Source organism: Chiloscyllium plagiosum, chromosome 41 (assembly GCF_004010195.1).
Source record: "Chiloscyllium plagiosum isolate BGI_BamShark_2017 chromosome 41, ASM401019v2, whole genome shotgun sequence".
Lineage (NCBI taxonomy): Eukaryota > Metazoa > Chordata > Chondrichthyes > Orectolobiformes > Hemiscylliidae > Chiloscyllium > Chiloscyllium plagiosum.
This window is the reverse complement of record NC_057750.1, coordinates 18,988,895-19,005,315: the sequence shown is the minus strand read 5'-3', so window position 1 is coordinate 19,005,315 and position 16,421 is coordinate 18,988,895. Positions and strand designations below refer to the sequence as shown.

The following is a 16,421-nucleotide window of genomic DNA, read 5'->3' as shown; positions in this document are numbered from 1 at the left end:
AAGTTAAATTCTGATCACAGCCCCCATGCCCAAACGTTTTGAGAAGAAAATTCCAACCTATTTTTCTTTTTACTTTTCTAATCGTTATTTATCCTTTAGTTCAGGTAGCATCCTAACTAATCATTTTTCAAAGTTTTCTTCAGTACCTTTATACAATTCTTTACTTTCTCTGTAGAGATTCATTTTAAATTTGATTCTGAAACATGGTATATCTAACAGTTCAATGCACCCAAAATACTGACCTTTCAACAATACCATGTTCCCTCAGTGCAGTGCTGCCTCAGTACTGACCCTCCTACAGTGCAGCACTCCATCAACACTAACTGTTCAATGATACAGAACTCAATTAGTACTGACTCTACAACAGTGCAGCACTCTCTCCATACTGTCCCTCTGACAGTGCAGCTTTCCTTCAGTACTGATCCTCCAAACATGCAGCACTCTCACAGTACTGACTCTCTGACAATGCGTCATTCACTCAGCATTGACCCTCTGACAGTGCAGCACTCCTCAATATTGACCATCTGACTGTCATTCCTTCAGTGGTGATTCTCTGACTGTACAGCATTCCCTATCCTTTGGAAAGGCAGCATTCCTTTAACACTGATCTTTCTACTAGTGTAGTACTGTGGAAGGTGATGGCTTTGACGTTTGAATCAGAGTAGTGCCAGACTTTTGATTCAGAGATTCAAGTGATTTTCTGGAGACCTGGGTTCAAATCCAGCAAAGGTAGATGATGGAATTTGAATTCAATTTAAGCCTCTAATGATCACTATGAAATTGTTGATTGTTGGCTAAAAAACGTCTGATTTGTTCATGTCCTTTAAGGAAGGAAACTGCTGTCCTACATCATCTGCAGTGCTGTTGTTGACTCTTTATTACCTCTCTGGCCAATTAGGTATGGGCAATAAATGCTGGCCTAGCCAGCAAAGCCCACATCCTGCAATATTTTTTTCCACAACTCCCGCAGTATTGGTTCTCTGACAGTGCAGTATTCCTTTAATAAGGAGCTTATGATCTTCTGACAGTGCAACACTCCCTCTGTCCTGACCCTCCAATGATGCAGCATTTCCACACTGGGAATGTGAGCTTGTATTCCAAGCTCCAGTCTCTAGAATGGGACTTGAACCCTCAGTACCATGAATTCTGAATGAGAGTAATAGCCACTGTCCCATGGCTGCTGCAGGAAGGAGACCCAGTGGTTAGTAGAGTCCAGTTATGAAAACAATTTCTGTATTGTTGGTGACCTTGTACATTCATTAAAATATAAAGAGAAGATGTAATATCACACTTTGATAAAGTAGTAACTGCTTGTTCCAAAGAATGTAGGTCCGTGATGACAGACTAATTCATGATAATTGATGAACGACCCAGAGCATTAGTTGAGAATGCCTCCTTTTTATGAAGTGAGTTGTTATAATCTGGAATGTGCTGCCTTAAAGGGCAATTGAGAAAGATTTAGTAGGAACTTTCAAGAGAGGAACTGATAAATACTTCAAATAGAAAATTATTTTCAAGCCTATAGGAACAGGAAATAACTAGATTGCTCTTTCAAACAGTTACCGAAGACATGGTAGGCTGAATGTCATATTTCTGTGCTATATTTCTCTGTGACAGTATTGCTTGTTTAAAATCTAATATGATTTCCTGTGTGTTTTGTCTGCAGCCAAGCAATGTCCCACTTACATCTTGGAGCATAATGTTATTCAGCCGAATAAATCAGAGTATGATTATAAGGACATTGTACAACTGAGCTGTGATGTTGGGTTTGAGCTCTACGTAAGTTGCATTCTCTTTAAACCAAGTAATGAACATTGAGGGCTCTGTTAACTCTGGTCAACCCTGTTTTGATATTTAATACATAAACCTTTCATGCTGATTCAGAAAATTATGAGCACAATTCCCACTCTGGAGTGTTATTAAAGTTATATACTACACATATTATCACCATTTGGGATTTTGATTTAAAATAGAGGCAGATGTGTGGTTTCAGTTCTGTTCAGGTTATTTTTTAGAAGATCAGATTTGGGAATAGTGACCTGAATACAATATACCCGAGCAGGCTTCAGTCAATTGTGTGACAAGACATCTGCTATGTCAACGAATTATTTGTTTATACTGTTGTGTTTATACAAACCTGAAGCCATTAGTTTAGCTTTTGACTTCAGTTCCAAAGAATCAGGAGTTTAGTTTGGAAGAGAGAGCTGTTTCCTCTTAGCAAGAGAATCATGGTCAGGGAACAGCCACCCTACCTGAAGTGTTTTCATAGCATCAGGGAAGAATAATATAATCCCTACATTGTGGATTGGCTATTTAGCCCATAAAGACTACACCTCCGAAGCACATCCTACCCAGACCCAACCCCCTATCCTATAATCCTGCATTTGCCATGGTCAACCCACCTGCACTTTGTGACAAAGTGGAGATCAACCCCCCTCTGATAATTAAACCCAAAACACCTAGAGGAACTCATCTTGTTTCGTAATCACATTAAAAATAAGTGTGAAAAGTGGTATAACCTACCTCTTACCCCCAACCCTGATAAAAGCGTAATGAAATGAAATGGACTCCTTTACCCACTCTATAATTAACACATAACAAATTATTTACACAATTTCAACACTGAACAAACTAACAGAACAACTAACAGACTGAGCAGTTCCTCTCTAACTACCTATTCCTGAATAAAGTAAGACTGTATGCTGTTTCAATAACATAGGTCCCACTTATCTAAATTCAAGTAATAAGAAAACAATAAATTAAAACTTAGTCTCTCAAAGTTCACACAGAGTAGATCCTTCTCAACTTTCTGTTTCTTCTTTCATTGTCTTCCTCTGGCTGAAATGCTTCTCAGGCATTTTCTCTGATATTTTTGCCTGGAATATTATCGAAACGTGCCATGATACCTTTACGAATAGAATGGTGCCTTTTTCTGAGAGTGTGGAGATTTCTTATCTCTTCAGATGGCTCTCCCCTCTATATTCAATTGTCCGTCTTTTTACCCATGCAGACATATTGATTTCTGTACAACCAAATTGGTTCAAGGTTATCAACACCATCAGATTTAAATTTAATTGGCTTTCAACCTCAAAATGCTTAGTTTAAATTATTTGGATAAATTTGAAAAGACTTGTCGTCTTGGTAAAAATGCTGCTTGGCTATTTGATATAAAATGTTTCAATCTGTAAACCTGGACTTTAATTGCTGTTCAGACATCCATCTTAACTTCTCATAACTGAAAAAACACCATTGTCTAAAGGGACCATGCAATGCTTTCCCTCATTTTACCATACCAACTTTACAACAATATCCCTGGGTGATTTTACATAGCCAATCTACTTAACCTGCATATCTTTGGAATGTGAGAGGAAACCCACACAGACATGGGGAGAACATGCAAACTCCACATAGACAGTTGCCCGAGGCTAGAATCAAACCAAGGTCCCTAGTATTATGAGGTAGCATTGCGAACCACTGAGCCATTGTGCTGCTCAAGTTTTACTTTGTGAAGTTTCATTTGGGAGCATTTGTATAGAACTCTTCAAATTGTTAGAACTGAAAAAAAAGTTTTTAACTGTGTTGGTATACATACAATTTTATTTGGTTCTCTTTCTTTTGCATAATGAACACCTCACATGAAAATATTTCAATGACTGACCTGCCACAAAAGTTTAACCTACGAATAATCTAAATGTGTTTCTCAGTCTCCTGAACTAGAACCAAAAGACTTGGGATATATACGCATACAAAACGTTGTGGTCAAGTTGAAAACATTGTCAAAAAATTAGACTGATCTTTGACTTTATTAACTCAGAGATTGTGTACAAAAGCAAAGATAATATGATAAATCTTTACAAAATGCAATTTGGGCCTTCACAGGGGTGAGTTGTATTTAATTTTGGATTCCATATTTTAGGAAGGAGTCATGGTTTTGCAGAGACATTTACCAGAATTGTATCAGGGATGAAGGGCCTCAGTAATATGTATAGTCTGGTAAATCTAAAACTGTTCTTTTTGCAGCAGGGAAGTATTACAGAGGTCTTCCAGATCATGAAGGGTTTAACGATAGTGTATCAAGGAGAAACTGTTTCTAGTGGCTGAAGACACAGACTAAAGCTAATTGGCAACAGAACAAGGGGTGATATAAGTAACTAATGCTTTTAAACAGTGAGTGGTTTACATCTGGAATTCAAAGTCAACTGTTGGAACAGATACATTTGTGTATTTCAAACTAACTTGGGTAAATAATTGAATTTAACCTAAGTGCAAGACTATGTGAAAAGAGCAGGGAAGTGGAGTTAATTGGACACTTCTATCAAACAGCCAACGCATTGCATGATGGACTTAATAGTGTAACTGAATCATAGATTGGTTTGTGTAACAGAAGGCAGGCAATTGGTCTATCATGTCCAATCTGAACCTCTGCAAGAGCAAAGCAGGTAGTTACACTTGCCACGTTTTCCTGTGTAGCCCAGAGTTTCTTTTACTCATTATATATTTATCTAATTCTCTTTTAAAAGCCTCAGTTGAATCTGTTTTTACCATTCTGTCAGGAAGTACTGCCAGATCAAACCACTCACTGTGTGAAAAATGTTTTTTCTCATGCTGCTGTTATTCTTTTGCCAGTCACCTTAAAACCAGATTCCTCTAGGTCCTGCTCCTTCTACAATGTCAATAGCTTCTCCCAATCGACTCTGTATGGACCTCTCAACATCTTGAACAGCTCAATCTAATTGTCTCTTAATCTTCACTCCAAGAACAAGAGGACATATATTTTCTACTCATCTTGAATACCTTCACATTCTTCCTAAAGCGTGGTGTCCAGAAGTGGTCACAACACTTCAGTCAAGGTTGAATAATTAATTGAGGTTTTTCTCATCACTTTGTTGTTTTTCTTACTCTAGAACCCTGTTTTTGAATCCCAGGGTTCTGGATACATAATTAACCATTGTCTCAACCTGCGCTGCCACATTCATTGACTTGAGCACATATACTCTAAAGTTCCTGTGCTCCTGCCCTCACGTTTGGACTTGCTCTTTAACTAATGCTGTCCCTCCCTATTTTAACTACCAAACATTAGTCTGCATTAAATCATTTCACAATTTTCTGCATTAAATTTCTGCAGCCACATGTTCCATATTCCATAAACCTGTCGAAATCCTCTTGATACTTGTGATATCCTCTTCACAATATTTCAAAGTTTTCCGCCATTCCCTGCTGTGTTGATCCCGTGATTCTACACACATGATTAAGGCTTGTCTGTCTCTGTCGTTCAGTCACCCTGCTCTCTGACTCCCCCTGGTGGAGCCACAGCTGATGGCTGACTCCTGAGAACTTGCAGAAGGATTCCTTGGTACTGCTTTAATTCTGTTCCATTAACTGTGCTCCCTGTAGGATTCAAAGCAAAAAGAGCACATCAGTTCCGCCATGCTGCATTGCCAGAAGGATGGGACATGGAACAGTGACTCATATTCTTGCAGACGTAAGTGAAGTAATGTAATGTATTCTAATAGGCTGGGGAGTCTCTCTGACCATCGTTCCTCCATTAATTGCTTCTTTCAATCTTATCTTGTTGGCCAAGTGGATATTTTCTGGTGCAATGTAATATTCATACCTCAAGACAAAGAGGCACAAGTTCAGGGCCCAACCTGTTCCAGATATATTAGAATGTTGATTAGAAAATATCTACCTTTTTGATCAAATAATTGTTTAGGAAGAGACATAACAACAGGAGTCAGTCATTCTGCATTTCAAACATGTTCCCATGTTCAATGATGTTATGGCCTGCCTGTCATAGTATCTCCTTATGTGACAGGTTGTTCTGATTTACGCACTAATTAAGTATCTTGAAGACAAGGGCACTTGATGTTTTGTCAGAACAGAACAGGAGATGGACTAGTTTTTTGTTTGAGAATGGCAGAATGCGGACTGTGGTTCCAAAGATCAAAGCGGAGAATCAGTTTGCTTAGAGGCAAGAGAAAGAAAAGGTGAGGTTGGATGCAAATGTTGCTGAAAAATCCAGCATCTGTTGCCTATTCATGAACTGAGGAGCTTCTCAGCCAGTTCAGAGGGCAGTTAAGAGTCAATCACATTGCTGTGGGTCTGGACGGACATGCAGGCCAGACCAGGTCGGTAAAGAGATTTCTTTCCCTAAAGGCCATGAGTGAACTGGAGAAATTTTAATCATAATTGACTATAATTTAATTGTTATTACTATTATCCAATATTGGGACTAGCTTTCAATTCAAAATTCATTTACTGTGTTTTATTTACACGAGCCCACCATGGTGGGATTTGAATCCACGTCCCAAAAGCCTGGCCTCCAGATTCAATGGCATGACCACTGTGCCTCCGTTTTGACATATAGATACCCCAGCTGTAGCTGCATTGTTGGACTTGTATAAATCAAGAAATAGTGACAGCTTTTAAGGAAAGTACCATCAGCATAGGTTAGCCTTCACACTGCTTGGCATGAACAAATTGGCAAAGGTAGATTTGATGATATGTTGCGGAACAATCCAGGAAACAGGCTGTTAGTAATAATGAATTAGCAGCATTAATTCATGATCTTCTAATGAAGGACCTTCTGAAAAAAAGAGTGATCATGATGAGCTAGAATTTCATGTTACATTTGAGGTTGTGAAACCTGGTGTCTTACAGTCATAGAGATGTACAGCTTGGAAACAGACACTTCGGTCCAACCCGTCCATGCCGACCAGACATCCCAACCCAATCTAGTCTCACCTGCCAGCAACTGGCCCATATCCCTCCAAACCCTTCCTATTCTATACCCGTCCAAATGCCTCTTAAAACAAGTCTCTTAAACTTAAGTAAAGACAGTTAGAAAGGTGCAAACACAGAGTTGGTTAAAATAGACTGGAAAAATGGTGGAACGATAAATTGAACAAACAAATAAATATGTAAATATTATTGTTGAAATTAAGAACCTTGATAGATGTCTCATGATTGATTGTAGCTTATTGCTCGACTGTTTCCCATTCACAGCTGTGAACTGCGGACCTCCCAGTAAACTGACAAATGGACGTGAGAACTTCACATCCACAGTTTACAGACACTGGAATACGTACAGCTGTGAAGAACCATACTATAAACTTGAAGGAAACGGTGAGACCCATTGTGTTCATGGCAGCCAACAAGCATCCACACAGTCTAAATCATATTTTCAGACTTGGAACTTACTCCATTCCTTGTAGTTTATGAAACATCAATGCTTGTGCACAAAACACAGAAAGCTAGCATACAGGTGCAGCAGGTAATCAGGAAGGTTCATGAATGTTGGTCCTTATTTCACAGGGTTGAGAGTTTAAGAGTAGGGATGTCTTACTCCAAGGTGTACAAGGCGTTTGTGAAATCACAGCTGGAGTACAGAGAGCAGTTTTTGTTCCTTTATTTGAGGGAAGATATCACTTCATTGGAGGCAGTTCAGAGAAGTTTCAGGAAGGTGATCCCTGGTGAGCAAAGGTTAAACAACTTGGGGCTCTACTCATTGGAATTTAGAAGGAGGAGAGGTGATCTCATTGAAACATGTCTGATTCTTAAGGGGCTTGACAGAGTAAATGTTGAGAGGATGAGAAGACTCACAGGAGAGACTAGGACCAGAGGGCATGGTCTCAGATTTAAGGAGTATCAATTTAAGGTTGAGATGAGAAGGAATTTTTTTCCTCTTACAGAGTGTTGTGTCTTTGAACTCCTTGCCACACAGAGCAGTGGGGAACAGAGTCCTTGTGTATATTTAAGGCTGAGAAAGATAAATTCTTGATCAGCAGGGGAAACAAGGGTTACAGGGAATGAACAGGAAAATGGATGTGAGGTGTATCTAATTAGCAAAGATCTCATTGAATGGCTAAGCAGGATCTCGGGGCCAAATGGCCTACTCCTGTTCCTATTTTTCATGGTCTTATGTGTAGCAGTTAATATTGATGTCAGGATTTCTGGAATGACCCCTTTTACAAGCAACAAGCTCCAGATCCCCAGTAAAGTTAGAGTAAGAGGCCCATTTAAGACCGAGATGAGGAGGAATTTTTTCCTCTCTGAGGGTAATGAATCTACACAACTCTTTACTGCAAAAGGCTGTTGAGGTCGAGTCATTAAGGTACATTCAAGTCGAAGATAGAATCAAATACATTTCACAACTCAGAACTGGGCATCCCTTATGGATAGTGGGCCATTAGTATCTGTAGAATTGTATCCAACTACAATTGGTAATTTCACAGCGAAGCATATCTCCTTCTCTACCATTACCGTAGGGTCAGGCGAATGATCCAGCTGCATTGAAGAATGCAAGAGGCCATGCCAGGAGTAGCGTGAGGCAGACCTGAAAGTGAGCTGAAATGATGTGAAGCTACAGCCAGGCCTATTTTCAAGCTATACAGTGATAGCCGGGGTTAAACAATCCCACGTTCAACAGACGGATCAAAGCTCTGCAGTCCTTCCGCCTCCAATCGTGCATGGTGGTGGGCAATTAAACAACTCACTGGAAGGGAAAGAGGTTCTTCCAATATTGTCACATTCAATAATGGGGGAGCCCAGCACATGAGTGCAAAAGGCAAGACTGAAGCATTGAAGCAACATTCAGCCAGAAGTGTCAAGTAGATGATCCATATTGGCTCCCTCCTGAGGTGCCTGTCATCACAGGTGCCAATCTTCAGACAAATTGCTTCATCTCACATGATATCAAGAAATGGCTGAAGGCACTGGATTCTGCAAAGGTCACGAGCATTGACAACATTCCACAAATAATACTGAATATTTGTGCTCCAGATCTAGCCACACCTCAAGGTGTGCTGTCTTCGTAGACTACAACACCAAATAATGTGGAAAGTTGCCTCTGTCTGTCCTGCCCCCAAAGGTGAGAACAAATTGAATCCATTATCTAAAGGTTCCAGTCAAAGTGTGTTACAATACACTCCACTTGTCCAGAGGAGTGCAGGTCTGGAAGCTTAACATCATCCCAGAGAAAACATGCATCTCATCCATCAATTTAAACATCAACTTCCTCCACCACTACTGCACATAGTAGCAGTGTGTACAGTCTACAAGATTAACCACAACAGCTCATAATCATCTTTCAACAGCACCTTCCAAACCCATAACCACCAGGAAGGACAAGGACAGCAACTGCATGGAAACATCACCACCTGCAAGTTCCCCTCCAGGACACTCATCATCCTGACTTGGAAATCCATCACTTGTCCTTCACTGTCACTGGATCCAAATCCTAGAACTCCCTCACTAAAAGCCCGACGTCAGTCAGCAACAGTCACAGAGCTAGCATTGCTGTGAAGTGGATGGGGACGTGGGACTGGGACATCATAACTATTACAGAAACATGACTGAGGGAGGGACAGGACTGGAAGCTCAAAGTTCAGGGGTATCGATGATATAGAAAAGATAGAAGGGGAGGCAAGAGAGGAGGGGGAGTGGCATTTTTGATTAAGGAAAATGTCACGGCAATATTTAGAGATGATGTTCCCTGGAGGGTCTTCCAGTGAAGATATACAGAGGGAGCTGAGAAAAAAAAAGTGTGATCACTTTGCTGGGATTGTACTATAGGATCCCCAATGGTCAGCAAGAAATTGAGAAGCAATTTTCTAGGGAGATCACAGATAGCTGTAAGAATAATAGAGTTGTAATACCTGTGGGCTCACCCATCTCTGGACTCATAGCAGATGCAGTGGTGCAAAGATTGGAACAAACAGCCCTACCACAAATCCAATCCAAACTCTGGATCAGGTATGTAGATGACACATTTGTCATCATTAAGAGAACAGCAATCGAGAACACACACCAGATTGTGGACACCATAGTCACAGGGATCAGATTTATGAGAGAAGAGGAAACCAACAATCAACTCCCATTCCTGGATATGATGGTCCAAAGAACACAGAATGGTGAATGCACCACAAAAGTGTGTAGGAAAGCTGCACACACCGACCAGGTGCTGAACTACAACAGCAACCAGCCAAACACACACAAGAGAAGCTGCATTAGCATCCTGTTCAAATGGGTGGCAACACACTGCAGCACTCCTGACCTACAAAGAGAAGATGAAGAACACTTCTATGGATGATTTTCCACGAACAGATCTCCCCGCAACTTCATCGGCAGATGCCTAACAAACAACATGACAAGGACATACCATGGCCTAACTCACTAATCACACTACATGAAAAATGTCTTGGAACTGACAGCCAGCCTTCTCCGACCATCAGATTCATGACAGCACATAAACTAACAGCCCACGCTCAGACAACTCATCAGGACAAAGGACCCTCTACCCATCATGTGCAAGACAAATGTAATTTACAAGATTCCATACAAAGACCACACAAAACATATAGGACAAACAGGCAGACAACTAACAATCCGCATCCATAAACATCAACTAGCCATTAAACGCCATGACTAGCTGTCCCTATTAGCCACACGCACACAGATGACATGGACCACAAATTCGACTGGGACAACACAACGATCACAGGACAAGCTAAACATAGGACAGCCAGAGAATTTCTAGAAGCATGACACTCATCCACGGACTCCATGAACCAATATACCGGCCACTACAATGAACAACTGGAACTGGCAAACAGAAGCAGCAGGAACAAAACCAAATAAATTCCAGAAGATGCAGTACAGCAGCACTTCACAGGAGGCTCCAAAGCACTGAAGGTGTCACCTAGACAGGGGACAAAACATCTGTAAATCAACTTACCAGCTTGACAAACATACCCATAACCATAACAACCAGCATCCAAGCTACAAATCTTTCCAGTAACCTTGAAGAGTTGCAATAGTTGAGGATTCTAATTTTCCAAACATAGACTGAGACTGCCATAGTGTTGAGGGCTTGAATGTGTTGGAATTTGTTAAGTGTGTTCAAGAAACCTTTCTCAACCAATATGTAAATGGACCTGCTGGAGAATAGTCAACTTTTTTGGAAAATAAAGTAGGGCAAGTGACTGAGGTGTGAGTGGAGGATCACTTTGAAGCTGCTGGTTACCCCCATTTCAGAACTGGAGCTGTGGGTGGGCTCACTGTTGGGCTCTCGCAATGCTGAGATTATCTTTCCAGAGCGTTCAGTGAGGTACTCAAATCACATCAGGTAAAGACTGCAGAAGGGGGATAAGTGACAACCAGGCAGAGTAAAAGAAGGCAGCTAGTGCAGGATACCCTGCGGCCAACTCCCTCTCCAAGATTTATACCATTTTGTATACTGTTGGGGGTGGGAGCACAGTCATCTCAGGGGATACCCAGTCAGAGCCAGTTCCATGGAACCACAGGTAGCATTGCTGTGTAAGACAGGAGGAAGAAGAATGGCGGGGTTGTATTGATAAGTATTTTGTGATAGTGATAGATGATTAGTAAGGGGAAAAACAGGCATTTCTGAGGCAGTTAAAGAGATTCAAAGTTGGTGTGTGGTGCTGAGGTCAAAGATATCATGGAGAGGCTGCAGGCACTCTGAAGGGGGAGGGTGAGCAACCAATGGTCATCATATATATTGGTACCAATGACATTAGTAAGAAAAAGGAGTGAGGTCGAACAAGCTGACTACAGAAAATTGATTGATCAGATGAATAAATGGACTGAATAAATGTTGTAGTGGGGAAGGATTCAGATTTTTGGGACATTGCGACAGGATCTCTGAAAGGTGGAACCAATACAAATGGGACCAGCTACATCGGAACACAAATGGGACCAAATTGTTTGAAGGGACTGTTTGCTCATGCTGTTGTTAGAGTTTAGACTAGAATGGAAGGGTTGGAAACCTGAATAGAGGAGAATAAAACATAATACACTGGGGATAGTATTAGATCCAAAGATGGGGCAAATAAAATTGTCAGAAAAAGCAGCAATTGTCAGAAAGAGCTGGCAAGAATCAGTTTATGCTAAGGACCACAGTGCACTACATGCAGGATCACAGAGCCAAAAACATCTACAGCATGGAAAATGGCCCTTCAACCCGTTGTGTCCACACCAGTCAAAAACCAGTCTTTACCTGATGTGATTTGAGGGTTGGCTATGCTAAATTGTCCATTGTGTCCAGGGATGTGCAGGCTAGCTGAATTAGCCATGGGAAATGCGGGGTTACAGAGATAGTGTGGGTCTTGATGGGATGCTCTTCAGATAGTCAGTGTGAACTCAACGGGCTAAATGGCTGGCTTCCACACTGCAGGGATTCTATGATTCTACTCTAATCCCATTTTCCAGCAATTGGCCCATAGCGTTGCATGTGTGCAAATGTACATCTAAATACTTCTTAAATGTTATGAAAGTTTCTACCTCTGCCACCCTTAAAGGCAGTGAGTGCTTATGAGGCCAATTTAAGAAAATTGGAGAGTCCCCACAAACTGCAGCAACAGAACTCACAGTCAAAACTACAGCACTGCCTCCTCAGCAACTTGCTGTAGGATAAGTAGAAGATAGTTACAGAATATGAATGGTGTGCATTAAAATCAAGAACATCCACAATGACCAGGGGCAATGACCCCATGAGCCCATTTGGGAAAAAGGATGTAATTTTATGTAGCCTTCTCTCTAATAGATAGCCCTCTCCCTTTACATTCTTCTCTCCACCAGCTGTCTTCGAATGCTCGGCTGATGCTGAATGGGTGGACGTTACGAGTCACCAGACGACCATGCCCAAGTGTAAACCAGGTAAATATTTAACAAAATACATTAAGAGAAAGACAACATGAAATCATTAATTAATACCACCTACAAGGAGATCAGTCAGCCTGTCGTGCCTCTACTGGCTTGTATGCAGAAATTTTAAATTAAAAGCACTCCCCTCTGCTCTTTCCCCATTGCCCAACAAAGTATTTCCTCCTGCTACAGCTTCTTTTGCCAACATCATATATCTACTCGTCTATTTACCAAGCCTCCTGCTACAGAGACATTACTTTCTTGATTTTCAAAATCCAACAATCTTGAACACTAGAATTAAATCTCCTCTTTACCTTCTCAGCTCTAGGGAGAACAATTCCGGCTTATCCAATCGCTCAGCAGTAACTATAAGTTTATTGTCCTTGACACCAATCTGCCCAGGTGAAAGTGAGGACTACAGATGCTGGAGATTAGAGTCAAGAGTGTGGTGCTGGAAAAGCACAGCAGGTCATGCAGCATCTGAGGAGCAGGAAAATTGATGTTTCAGCAAAAGCCCTTCATCAAGAAGGGCTTTTGCACAAAACATCGATTTTCCTGCTCCTCAGATGCAGCCTGACCTGCTATGCATTTCCAGCACCACACTCGACACCAATCTGCTCAATCTGTTTCCATATCATCTCGGAGAGTTTCATACCCTTTTGATCATAGCTCCCAGGATGAGACATCATTCTCCAGCTAGGATCTTAGCAATAACTTCAGAACAGGTTATCAAGTCTTTCAGGGCTCCTTGCTTCTCAGAGAGTTCAGGAGAGATTTTGCCTGGTCATCAGATCCCATTAAATGGGGATGGCTTTTTAAAATGGGCAAAACTGTAGACGTTGTTTCAAATCTCTTGCAACTGCAGTTTCTTTGTTTTGTTTTACAGTAGATATTCTTTGGTTCCATTTTAATTCAACACATAGAGGGGATTGTAGTGCGGCTCTTAATTTGACACCATCTGACTGTGTGCTGTCCCCAAATCAAACATCTGTCAGGGCTTTGGTTTTGGGTAATTAATATTTGCAAGTCTTGCATTTGAGAGGATTATGAGAAGATATCAACTGCTCTGATTTTTATCCCTTGACAGTCTGTGGGATGAGCCGACTCTCCTCTAAACCTGGGCGCATCTTCGGTGGCAGACCAGCTGAGTTGGGCGATTTTCCCTGGCAGCTGCGTTTGATCATTGGTGGATCTGCATATGGGGGTGGAGCCCTGATATCCGATGGTTGGGTGCTGACGGCTGCTCATCTCTTTGACAATTCGCATCAGGTGAATATCCATGGTGGGATTGTTGACATGAGACATAGGTCACGAGAAAACCAACTCCCTGTGGAAGAGGTCATTGTGCACCCAGACTATAGGAAACAAGTCCAACATGATCTGTGCTGGAAAAAGTGGTGTGGACTCCTGCCAGGGTGACAGTGGGGGACCCTTTGTGTTCAAGGAGGCCCAGGACCAGAATCGTTATGTGACCAGGGGCATTGTGTCTTTTGGACCCAAGAATTGTGGCGTTAATGGGGTGTACACTGATGTGGAGAAGTATCTGGACTGGATTGACACAACCATAAAGAAATACGAAAGCAACGAGGAGAACTGAATTAATCCATTGTGTTGTCAATCACAATAAAGTGTAATGGTGAATTTGTGTATTTCCCTCTTTCTTGCCATTTCCCTTTCTGTCTCTTTGTGTTCCTCTTTTTCTCCTTCTGAGAAACAAGATGTTTTGTGGAGGTCATACCCTTCTTCCTATTTCTCAGTCTCTTTCTCACACTATCTCTGTCTTCAAATCTCTCTCTCTTTCACTTTCCATATGTGAAGTTAATTGAAATGAAATAGTTCTGCTTCCCATTTAAAATGATGACACCCCATTTTTGTGTGTGCATGTTTTATTTGTTTAAGGTTTAAGAGACAGAGAGTAAATGAGATAGGGAGAAAGAGGGGTAGAGGGACATAAAGAATAAGACAGAGAAATGAGTAGAGATATAAAGAGAGGGATAGAGATATATAGAGAGGAGGATATAGTGGAACAAATGGATACACAAATTCACACAAAGATATACAAACACATCTAGCTAGAGACATATTTGGAAGGCAAAACAGAGAATGAGAGATACACAGTTATATACAGACAGAAAGAGAAAGATGCACATGCAGGCAAGTGGAGAGAAATAGAAATTTAGGGAGAAAAATATGGGCTTTCGAAATGGAAAAGACTGTCTCAGCAATGTCCTGAATTTGAGGTCAGAAACTTTTCTCAGAATCAAAGGTAAAACGGCCAGCTCAATCTCGGACTGTTACCAGGGATAGATTCAGTACCCAGGGAATAGAGAAGTGAGTACAAACAATAAATTCAATCTTATTAACATCTAAGTGGATGAAATTTCTGCTCATCCAGAACTGAATGTTTGATAACTAGTCTTAAAATTAACAAAATTGGAGCAGTCAAGAGAGATGTTGGTGAGGTTACCTGCATACATGAGGAAACTAACACTGTGCCTCAGGTGACATTGGTTCCAGTTGGGGCAGAAAGATTTTTAGGTTGTAAGTAACTATGAGTAATAGTTTAGAATGGAGCCAAGTGACTGTAGTCCCACACAACTGGATAACAGAGGAGAGGTACTGGAGGAGGATAGTGTAATTGACTGGAGCAAAAGCTGCAGATGAATTGAGAAACACAGGAGGGAAAGTTTACCACCCCATAGGATATTTACCATAGGATGTCAGTTATGAATTTGATAAGAATTATTTCTATGTCATGCCAATTCAGATTGGATTTAATTCAATAACAGAGCTCCAAGAAAGACAGTAATGGATTTGGAAGGTATAATATGCTGAAGAACATTGGAGAAGAATGCGAGATTGGATGTGCATGAACAGAGAGCTCAAGGATTGATTTTTTGAAGAAAAGAAACGATGATGGTAGATTTAAAGGAGAGACTGGCAACACTGGAAGAGAGAAATCCATTTATTACAACAGCTAAAATTGGCGACCCAGAAGGAAAAAATGGGTGATCAGCAATTTAGTGGGAAGAGGAGCAAGAGAATAAGAATAGTTCATTTGAACAAACAGAGCATGAGAGGACATAACCAAGATGTGAGTTTGGAAATGGGACAAGGAAGAAAAATAAAATACTAGGCCATCAAGGCTAGTGCAGGATGGGTGTAGTGCAGAAATTACATCAATTGTTGCACTCTCCATGGCAATGCTTCTACACCCAGAGTCCTATTCCCAAACAATCAACGTAGAGTATAAATTCTGGTTTCCATTTTATTTTTATTTCTTGCAAATTGTCCTGATGGGTGCAAGGTGAAAACTTTCAACTAAACATATTTTTTCAGAAATATCCATGTTCTGTACTACCAATGAGTTGAAAATGAATTATATATTTGTTTCCAGTTACAGATATACAAAGTATTATTGAGGTGCAGAAGGGAATTGTGAATGGAGAAAGGCATGAACATTTGAGCACAAATGCCTTTATCTGTGACTGAAACACAGAGAGTAGTGTGAGATGACAAGGAGAACCAACACGGATTGGGAGGTTTACATGGAGTGAGAGATTCAGGGAAGTTTAGAGAATAGGGGCCTTTATAATAAAAGGTATCTGGAGAACGAAGAGTGAGAAAAATAGTGGAGGAGAGTGGAACAAGGCAAGATGCTGAAAGGAGCATAAAGTGCAAGAGGATTAGACAGTTAGGCCAAGGTGTGATCATAGAATCATATAGTACAGAAGAGGTCTTTCAGTCTATTAAGA

At 40.9% G+C, this 16,421-nt stretch overlaps 1 protein-coding gene across 1 annotated transcript in view; it reads left to right on the top strand.

The window, feature by feature from the left end:
• The window catches only part of LOC122542919 (complement C1s subcomponent-like), a 38,266-nt gene extending 23,732 nt beyond the window's left edge, over positions 1-14,534 (top strand). The window contains 6 exon segments of the mRNA XM_043681060.1: positions 1,667-1,779; positions 5,395-5,482; positions 7,006-7,125; positions 12,601-12,678; positions 13,754-14,040; positions 14,042-14,534. Coding sequence (XP_043536995.1) covers positions 1,667-1,779; positions 5,395-5,482; positions 7,006-7,125; positions 12,601-12,678; positions 13,754-14,040; positions 14,042-14,263 — 908 coding nt within the window. The 3' untranslated portion in view covers positions 14,264-14,534.
• The last annotated feature ends 1,887 nt before the right edge of the window (positions 14,535-16,421 follow it).